Source organism: Saccoglossus kowalevskii, chromosome 8 (assembly GCF_978046115.1).
Source record: "Saccoglossus kowalevskii chromosome 8, keSacKowa6.1, whole genome shotgun sequence".
Taxonomy (NCBI): domain Eukaryota; kingdom Metazoa; phylum Hemichordata; class Enteropneusta; family Harrimaniidae; genus Saccoglossus; species Saccoglossus kowalevskii.
The window spans coordinates 8413701-8424676 of record NC_140648.1 but is presented as its reverse complement, the minus strand read 5'-3'; the positions used below and the strand labels follow the sequence as shown (position 1 = coordinate 8424676).

The 10976-nt window shown below is 34.5% G+C and overlaps 2 protein-coding genes across 3 annotated transcripts in view; one reads left to right on the top strand and one right to left on the bottom strand.

The window, feature by feature from the left end:
- Positions 1-3288, top strand: part of LOC100374514 (transient receptor potential cation channel subfamily A member 1-like) — a 17676-nt gene extending 14388 nt beyond the window's left edge. Inside the window, exon 19 of the mRNA XM_085502671.1 lies at positions 3157-3288. Within this exon, the coding sequence (XP_085358797.1) occupies positions 3157-3288 (132 nt within the window). The remainder of the gene's footprint in view (positions 1-3156) is intronic.
- A 2586-nt stretch (positions 3289-5874) lies between these two features.
- Positions 5875-10769, bottom strand: LOC146739262 (uncharacterized). 2 transcript variants are annotated; one of them, XM_085502127.1, is made up of 7 exons: positions 10731-10769; positions 10545-10586; positions 8978-9028; positions 8361-8396; positions 8155-8175; positions 6652-6696; positions 5875-6096 (listed from the first exon to the last, which is right to left on the bottom strand). In XM_085502127.1, exons 1-7 carry the CDS (start codon positions 10759-10761, stop codon positions 5969-5971), a joined length of 354 nt encoding a protein of 117 aa, XP_085358253.1. In that variant the 5' UTR covers positions 10762-10769; the 3' UTR covers positions 5875-5968. The 2 variants fall into 2 exon arrangements, with proteins under 2 accessions (XP_085358253.1, XP_085358254.1); XM_085502128.1 differs by lacking the exons at positions 10545-10586; positions 10731-10769 and adding an exon at positions 9980-10158 and having other exon boundaries at positions 8978-9025.
- Positions 10770-10976: the final 207 nt, after the last annotated feature.

The window sequence follows — 10976 nt, the reverse complement described above, 5'->3', positions numbered from 1 at the left end:
TCTCTTAATAAACCAAAACGTTATAAATCTAAAGGAAGTGCCGAATATCTTTGATAGCATTGATTATGTAGTGATAGGAGTTAACACTTAGAAACTCGAGATGAGGGCTTGGGTTAAAAATTTCACAAATGATATACCTTCACTTAATTTTGAGCTTCTTTTTCACCCGATCCTGTCAGAATCACACTCTTCAAGCGCACATGTGTCTACGAGTTCACGCCATTCAACAGTGTGACCCCGTCCATATACACTGTGATGTATACGGGAAATATCACACTTTTCGAAGGACTGACCCCATCGAGTGTGTACGCCATGTATACGGGAAATATCACACTTCTCAAAGGACTGACCCCATCCAATGTAAACCCCGATATACGGGAAAATGTCACACTTTTTGAAGGACTGACCCCATCCAATGTACGCCATGTATACGGGAAATATCACACTTCTCAAAGGACTGACCCCATCCGATGTAAACCCCGATATACGGGAAAAAGTCACACTTTTTGAAGGACTGACCCCATTCAATGTACACCATGTATACAGGAAATACCACACTTTATGAAGGACTGACCTCATCCAATGTACGCCATGTATACGGGAAATACCACACTTTTTAAAGGACTGACCCCATTCAATGTTCGCCACGTATACGGGAAGTATCACACTTTTCAAAGGACTGATCCCATCCAATCACCCTACATAAGGGAAATATCACACTTTATGAAGGACTGACCCCATCCAATCACCCTACATACGGGAAATATCACACTTTTCAAAGGACTGATCCCATCGAACGTACGCCATGTATACGGGAAATATCACAGTTTTCAAAGAACTGACCCCATCCAATCACCCTACATACGGCAAATATCACACTTTTTGAAGGAATGGGCCCATCCAATCACCCTATATACGGGAAATATCACACTTTTCAAAGGACTGACCCCCATCCAATCACCCTATATACGGAAAATATCACACTTTTTGAAGGGCTGACCCCATCCAATGTACGCCACGTATACGGGAAATATCACACTTTATGAAGGACTGACCCCATCCAATCACCCTACATACGGGAAATATCACACTTTTCAAAGGACTGATCCCATCGAACGTACGCCATGTATACGGGAAATATCACACTTTTCAAAGAACTGACCCCAATCCAATCACCCTACATACGGGAAATATCACACTTTTCAAAGGACTGACCCCATCCAATCATGATCACCCTATAGAAATGCATGTACAGTGGTGCGCGTCTTAGCAACGTGGAACGTCTAGTGACGTAGCTGCGCCCCCGAGGATACGAGAAATATCACATTTTTTGAAGGAATGACCCCAACCAATGCACGCCATGTATACGGGAAATATCACACTTTTTGAATATTACATGGTATATTGCCCACCAAGTGGATACTACATATGTGTTTATCACATCTCACTGCTGTTACGCTTGCTGTGATTGGTTGAGACTCGGTCACATGACATTGAATAAAAATGGATATTACATGGTATATTGCCCGCCAAGTGGATATTACATGGGTATATCACATGGAAGACGTAACTGAAACTATTGCGCAACGATACTGCGCATAACAAATTGTCGTTCGCTGCACTGGTGCTGCCCCGCTCGCTGTTGTTTTTTTTCGGGGTAGCTTTCAAGTTTTGAAGGAACTTCAGCCATCCGAAATAGACAACGATCGTGCTCGAATGGATATTAAGTAAGATACTTTGTTTTGATGTTTAGGGTATTTTTTATATCAAACAAACATGTACGGCAAAGCTGCCACTGAAACGTCGCAGCCGGGGTCGCAGCGGCGCGTTCTACGCTGTGAGAATTTCTACACGTTCCACGCCGATGCTAACCGAAAACGATCTAAAGCTGTGTGACTTGTGAATAGAAGGTGTAGTACTTTAGTGAGAAAGTAATTTCCGTCCCTTCCACGGCACTGACATTTTTATCTGGAGAGTGATCAAATAACTTGCGTTTGAGAATTTCGCAATTCATTTCAAAAATGTTATTCTCGATAAATTAAGTGATTCACACTGCTGAAACACGGTTATAACACGGTCATGGCCGAAAATAACATTTACTGGATGTATTTCGCAGTTTTTTTTCCAGCAAACATTGTATGTATGTTATTGAGTAATGTGAAACTTGTTATAATACATAAAATAAAATATTGCATACTTCAAATATAAGTGTCGTTATTTTGCGGGAGAGTGAGTGTGAGTGATATAAGTTCCATGGCATTGTGCGTGGTTGATGTCTGTTCGATGTCATAAAATAAATAACACATGATTATTCGGGCAATATCGCGATTTGTTGTCTGCCCTCGGGCTGTTGATCATGACCATAATCTTGATGATGACCACCATCCCTTGGGCAGGCAACAAATCGTGATATTACCCTCAAAAGCATGTGTTATTATTTAATTATCACATCTCACTGCTGTTACGCATGCTGTGATTGGTTGAGACTCGGCCATGGAATAAAAATGGATATTACATGGTATATTGCGCCGAACTCCGCACAGTTCGATGCGCGTTACTTATCATCACTGCACAAAGCAGCTTTGCATAGAACTCATTTGCATATTCGAATATGTTCGAACTACAAGACCCTGTCGGTTAACAAAGTTATGCGTAAGTCACTCGGTTACTTTAATCACTTTATTAAGAGGTTTCACGCCCTGACTCTAAATAAAATGTTCAGTTATTTATACAAAATATACATGACTTGCGTTAGAAAATTACAATCCTTTCCTACGTGCCAAAGCACTAGTTTCTACTATAAATGACTAACTTTATAAACTTACTAGAACATGTGTGTTCTATCGCTGTTAGACGCGCAAAATCGAACCCGTTCAAGCCAGAAATAGTATTGATATATTCACCAGAATACAAGATGAACGGAAATGTTAGGAAACTTTTTTCAGTTAAATTAGTCTTTAATGTTTCTTTCCTAACTATATACGATAACAGAACGTTTTTTCTTCCAAGTTTTAGTGTATCACGTGCGCCATTTCACTACAGTAACATTACCTTGCAAAACATAGTCCGCGATAAAATGGTTCGTATTTGCGTTTTTACTGAGGTCTGACATTAAATAGTTCGGATGTCACATACGTTTTTTCCCACTTTTTGTAGTACGTTTTCAGATCTAACAGGTACAAGAAAATGTCTGTGCGTAGTGAGGTGATTGGCCACAAGTTTGAATCTGGGCAAATCGATTTCGTCCAGTCAAGAAGACACTTGGTACCGTTATTGAAAGCGTCTTGACTTGAATTGTAATGTAGTAAACCACTGAAAAATAGCGTTTTTCTGATCTCTACTCGGATCGAGCTGAATTGTCTCACGCAAAACGAAAGGCCCGGTTTCCATGGGAAACAAGATGGCGGCACCCATGATGTAAATACGGAAGTGAGAACTCTCTCAACCGCACGCCAGATAAGTGCGTTACGAACATAATCGATCGATATGAATTGTTACCAGCCCCAACATTATTCATGCCGTTTCCGCATTATTATACTGTTCATGTTTGTCATTGTACATACGTGCCACTTGATATATGTTTATGACCGACGCTAGATGTAACCGTTATCGTTATAGCCAATATAAACATTTGTTTATTTTACGTCTTTGTGATTGAAGACAGCGGCCTCAACTTCAAGAAGTAAACCTGTGCAGCGGAAGCTATGTCCGTTTTTCTGCCAGAATTCAAGTTATCTACAACACCTGGACATGCTGCAGAGTTTGTATTCAACGTCCCTGTGTGACTAATGCCAGCTATCGCGTATCAGTTAAACAGTTCAACGTACACATGAGTGAACTCTTGTATTGCTGATGTGAACTCTTATTTTATTACAACTGTATTGGGGTAATATCTTTTATTGAAAAAGAATATCTACCATCACTGTTGAACGTTAATACATTGTTAATGCATGCATTGATTATTTGCCTGCTTTTGAGTGTCTTGCATGTGTGTGTCCTGCACTAACAATTTGAACCATATAAATTAATTATTTTGTCTACCCATAGTTTGCTCTATTGCTAGCCGTGGGGCATTGTTCTTGGAACAAAGGGTAACATAAGCATTTCTACGCCGATGCTAACCAAAAACGCTTTAAGCTGTATTACTTGTGAATAGCAGGTGTGGTACGTTTGCGAGAAATTAATTTCAGTCACTTCAACGGCACTAGCAAGTGGTCAAATAACTTGAGTTAGAAAATGGTTACAAAAAAGACTATCCTTAGCTTAAAATAACATTTACTTTGTGTATTTTGTAGTTTTTTCAGCAAACAATGTATGGGGGGCAAGGGGGGATAGCTGGTAAAGGTTACAGAAAATAAAAAAGGCATTTTATGTTTTTACAGGCAATAAAATGAAAGTTCCATTTACATTAAAAATAGGTTTTTACACTTTACAAATAAAGCAAATACCTAATTACATTTTACTTTTATAATATATTTGATAATTTGTGTTTAAGAGTCAAAAATAAGATCTTTTTACAAATTCTGGACAAATAAAATAACTTGCCCATGTCTACAAATTTACGTTTTTTTTTATTTAAATTACATTATTACGAAAATAAAAACAATTGATTACAGATTACGAAAATACCCATTGCCGACCCTCATGTATGTATGCTATTGAGTAATGTGAAACTTGTTACCCTATATATAAAATATGTTTTTGAAATTCAGTCCCTCACCCCCTTGGTTATTATACTATAAAATAAAATATTGCATACTTCTATATATGTGTTGTTATTTTGTGGGAGAGTGGCTGTGAGTGATGTATGCTCAATGTGATAAAATAAATAACACATCGTCATTCGGGCAATATCAATTTCTCAGGCTGTTGGTCAAGACCATAATATTGATGATGCCTTCGGCTCTGGCATCATAAATATTATGGTCATGACCACCATCCCTTGGGCAGGCAACAAATCGTGATATTACCCTCACAAACATGTGTTATTATTTAAATATCACACTTTATGAAGAACTGACCCCATTCAATGTACAACCCTATATACAGGAAATATCACACTTTCTGTTGGGATGACTTCATTCAATGACTGGAGTCATTAATTAGCATTCTGCGTTCTATTCTTCTGCCCTCTATCGGTGATCATTGATAACTGAGATTTCATGTAATGTGTGAAAGATGTGATCTGAACGTATGCTGCAAAATTTCATCAAAATTAATCATAATTAAATGTGTATAGCTCATTAGTTGGTGTAGAAATAGCCAAAAAATAATTCCAGACAAAGCCAATCTCTCAATGAATGGAAAATTATTTGGCCGTTTTCATAGTTTTCTTCAATATTTCACAGCTAGGACATTGTGGGTCTAACACGAATGCAGCATCATCTTAGCTCATTCATCTTCCGTCTATTGAGCTAAAATTAAATTTATACCACATTCCACACTTGTTGCATAAGTTAATCTTTAGATTTGTTTTTTTTTTTGCAAAATAAAATGGTGAAGATGGGCTAGTTATAATAATAATAACATTTTATTATATTCTAGAAATAATTTGTTCCTATTGGTAAATAGCAATATGATGATAAATTAAAAAGTTTAAAAAAAATGAAGAAATAAAATAGAACGATACTGTTAACATATTTCGTGGCAATGCACACCAGATGACCCTTTCACGCAAAAGAGTGATAGTAATTTTTGATTTTGCCATTTAAATCAGTAGTATTTGTGATAGATGTGAGGAATTCATTCTAATATATTTTATATTTGCATTATATTTTGATAAAATTTAATTTGTATGCAAAATTCAATTTCTTTTATTATGAGTCAATGTTTTAGTGCACTTGATCGATTTTGGCATGGAAAATAGTAAACTACTTTATAGTGTTAATAAACTTTTAATAGTGAACTAGTCAAATAAACATGAATACACATAAAAAAAAGTAAATTCTGGTATCAACAAGAACAATGATTAATTATTGAAATTTTCCATTGCTATCCAAGATGACTGATTTCTTGGATAGCCAAGCCATTTCACAAAGGCCATTTTCTCCCCATCCACCATTTTTGTTTTTATTATTCTCTCTACTTCATATACATCTGGAAGTGAATAAGACAAGAAAGAAATTTTGTGTCATGGTGAGTGATTAACATTTTTTTCATTAATCTGCGTCAATGTTGTGTAGTATATATATGATTATATATTTAACTGGTAGACCTTCCAGAAAGTATTAAACTATTCATATGCATGCACCTATCATTTTTAACCCAAGTTTTGATTATTACATTCAATAGGATGTATGCAATCTAAAACAAGTTTTTATTGAGATATATGAAACAATTCAACGCTAAACTAATCATGTCATTTAACAATCTGATGAGTGATACTTGAGATATCTGGTAAACAGCTAAAACTTTTTAATCAACCGGTATACTAATGCATGACTGAGTAGTTTCCATCAATCAGATAGCATGATTTGTGAATAATCTATATTGCAAGGCGTTTCAAATATGAGCCGTTATGTGACAGGTGGAGCACAAAATTTCCTTGGAATCCATTGAGATACTAGTATCAAATTGGTAAAGCAATGCAAAAAGTAGTAATAATTAAAATAAAGAATTTCAAGTGTAATTTTGAATCCTTATAATAATTACCTTCATTTTTTTCATTCTTCATTTTTTTCTCCCTCTTCGCACCACCTATTTCAAAACAACGTCAAGTAAGGGGAAATATAATATTAAAATTGGAAAGAAAGCTTAGAAACGCCCGTGTGCTGTGAGTTAAAATAGGTAATATTAAAAATTAAAATTAGCATTTAAACAAGATGGCTCGCAGCTGCTATTTGAAAAATTGGGTACACATTATACTGGGTATATAAGTTCGTTGTGAGGATAAGTTAGATGCAATCAGAATTACACAACTGAAAGCTTTGTCAATATGGCGAGCTTGTTCTGAAACATGGTTAAGTAGCTATCCAATCAAAGACATGAATTCATGCTTTGGGTCACACATGGTATTCACACATAGTAGCGATGAATTTCAACCTTTCAAATAACATGAAAAGAGTGTACGACACCCAAGGCAGTCTTTCAGATAAATAACGTAAATCTGATTTGTTTAGATGTCAGAAAGTAAGTAATAAATATCCATGGTTATCAACTCTAAACATTCAGCAGTGTTCACATTTTACATTTTATTGAGATGCAATAATTGAGATATTGATGGAAAAAGCTTAATTAGTATGAAATAATATCAATCCAAAAGTAATTGGTCTTAAGCATTGTTCTAGCACCTTTGCACTAGCACCTATGTACTATATTCCATTGAAATACAATAATAGGTTCTTTGCATCAGGGGTTGAAAATGACTATATATGCAAATTAGTTAATTAATATGCACAGATTCCAATCAAAAACTAATCAGATCTGTTCATTGTCCAGATCATCTATATACTAAGTTGTATTGAAATTGTTTTTTGGGGTAATGATGGAATACGCATATATACACACGACCACACAGAAAGCAAAAACTTTCATTGTGTCAATAGGGTCAATAAATACTGTATTTGCTCTGTCAAATTCAACTCCAATAGATGCGCATATAAACCAAAAATCGCTTTCATTGTATAACTGAATCATAATATATTACTTATTTTGACCTTAATATAATTACATGATCAGTAGTAATTCACTTTAAGAGCATATACTGGTAGTACAAATAGAGCAAATACGATACATAGATGGTTTTCAAAAGAAATTAAATATAGGCCAATGGTATGAACATAATGATTACTAATACATTAATGACAGCAAAATGATTTTCTCTGGGAATTAATTTTGATACCTGTACACTAACAACCAGGAAGCTCCATTGAAGGTCGTTTACACTAAATATCCTGTTTCTGTGCCCTTATGTTTATGACTTTAAGTATGGGCATAACAATGATCAAGTTAAAATTTCATTTTTCCATGAATTGTTGACTTTTATACACAAAATATCCTTGACCTTTTATCATTGAGGATGTGCTGCCTATGAGAAAGAAACCACTAAGGTTTGGCTTGAACTCTATCCAATCCAACTATTCAATTGTATACATGAAAAGCATAAATACAATATATTACTTCATGTGAGAATAATATTTGGCAATCACCACTCACCAAATTTAGTCCTTTTTCTCCCTGAAAAAATAACAAAACCTGATATCATTGTCCTGCAAACACAGAAATACTTCCACATTATTAATGGATGTAGTTTTAGAATAATCTATAGATATAAAGCTCATCATTCTTTATTCTCATGTCGGTTTGTAACAAATTCTTTCTCTTAATTATTTTACAAGAACATTATTTCACCATATGCTTACCGACAGATCTGCTTGACTTCACTTTAGAAGCAACACCTTAATAAATAAGAGAATACTTGACAATGTGCAAATTTAGTATACATAATACATTTTTATAGTTGTATTTCTCAAAAAAGTGGAAACTGAACGAATAGATTTTTGTTTCAGTGCCAAATTAAAAAAGATGTGTAAATTGGCATGTGTAATTTTTGGTCAATATTTTTAACTATGAACGAACATTATGTCAATTTAAATAATATTATTATACATCTGTCACTGTTACAGCGTGCCTTAATTTTGAAGTATTTTAATCCTACCATATAAATATGGAATGACTGAGCATGTAAGCATTCTCTAATAATCAAAACAAACATGGCTGCCACTAAGGTTTGACCGGACTGCACACAAAGAAGTTTGCTGATCCTGTTATAAACTTTGTGGATTTCGGCATTCCCATGTATCCTTGGAAGAAAAAGATGTATAATATTAAGGTTATTACGCGGATACCTCAAAGTATGCATTCAGACAGTATGCTGTTGCATTGACCTCTGCTGCGTGTCTCTCAATACTTCCACTGTACTGTCTTTGTGCATACTTTGAGGTATCCTCGTAATAACCTCATAGTGTCCTCAACTCACTTATATTCTCTGTTGAAATCCCAGCTTCAATGTTGGCAAATATCTGCTCTGCTATTCAATAGAAAAATTTAAAATGTATTTAGTTTAAACAATAAATATACTACAGTATTTTCTCTATTAAATGTGCATGCACTTATGTAAATGAACAAGCAGCCTATCGGTTGAGATAGCTCAACTGACAGCAATGCATTTTTCAATTAAAGAACTGAAGATATCATTAGAAAATGAACAAATCTGAGAGAAGTTTACCTGAGGTACCTACATGTATATGTATAGTATTAAAGCAATCTGACTTGCTGTTTTTAACAAGAAGTCGAAAATATCATCTTTTTCCCAAAAATGACAAAAATATTCATCAAAATTAGAGAATTAAAGATATCATTACAAAATGAACAAATCTGAGAGAGGTCCACATGTAGTACCTATATACGTAATATCAAAGCAATCTGATATTGTGGTTGTGAACAAGAAGTCAAAAATATCACTTTTTATGAAAAATGCCAAAAATATTCATCAAAATTGAAGATATCATCAAATGAAAAAATCTGTGAGAGGTCTACCGGTCATACCCAGGGTTTTTTTTAAACAAGGGAACAGGGGCACAGCGCCCTCATGTCATGGCCATGTGCCCCTTACCCTGGGGAGCAGAGCCATAGAATGCTCCATTTTAACTTAGAATTATCAAAAACTCCACACCCTATTAGAGAAAACCTATCTCCCCCACTTGGTGGGGCCACTGAATTGCAGTGCTCCCTCTTGCAGTTTTTTTCTAGAAAAAACCCTGGTACCTAAATATAATATCTAAGCAATCGAACTTGCGGTTCCCAACAAGAAGGGGAAATTATTCCTTTTTACCAAAAATGATAAAAATGTTCATCAAAATTAAAGAATTAAAGATATCGTCATAAAATGAACAAATCTGAGAGAGGTCTGTCCAAGGTACATATACATCAAGTATTAAAGCAATAAGGTTTGTAGCATTATTAAAACAAAATGTCTTACCGGTAACACTCATTTTAAAAATAATCTGCAGCAGGTGACATAAAGTTTGAATAATGTATTAAGTTTCAACAAAATACATTCAAATGTGGATTTTGGATGGTTTTTATCACAAACTGATCACAGTCCAAGGGCTTAAAAATTGGGTTCCATCCATCCCCTGCAGTATCTCAAAAGTTCATGACCTGATTCTCCCCAAACTTGATACATGCTTTAAATTTCATTATGTCACAATCCAATTCAGGATGGTCCAGCGGCAACCATTTTGTTTTATGAAATTTTTGCACATTTTGGCTTATATCTCAGATTCACGAAGACTAAATTAATTAGATTCACATACAATTCTAGGACGTAAAGAAAAGTGAATTTATATTGCAATCCAATTCAAGATGGTGACCTAGAAGCCATTTTGTTTCTTTGACCATTTTAGTTTATATCTCAAATTCACGCTATCCAATTAGGTTTACTAAAAGCTCAAAACAATTAGTAATTGAAGTAAATTTGTATAAATGTATGCTTGTATCTAAGCTTCTAATGTGCTGAATAAATTATGCAAATAATTGTTTACCTGTTGGTATTACTCCACTTCCATTTGACATCTGCTGTGGTTCTGATAAAATAATTATAGTCAAAGATTAAATTTATTTTTTTACTAAAAGCTCAAAACAATTAGTAATTGAAGTAAATTTGTATAAATGTATACTTGTATCTAAGCTTATAATGTGCTGAATAAATTATGCAAATAATTGTTTACCTGTTGGTATTACTCCACTTCCATTTGACATCTGCTGTGGTTCTGATAAAATAATTATAGTCAAAGATTAAATTTATTTTTTTTACTAAAAGCTCAAAACAATTAGTAATTGAAGTAAATTTGTATAAATGTATACTTGTATTTAAGCTTCTAATGTGCTGAATAAATTATGCAAATAATTGTTTATCTGTTGGTATTACTCCACTTCCATTTGACATCTGCTGTGGTTCTGATAAAATAATTATA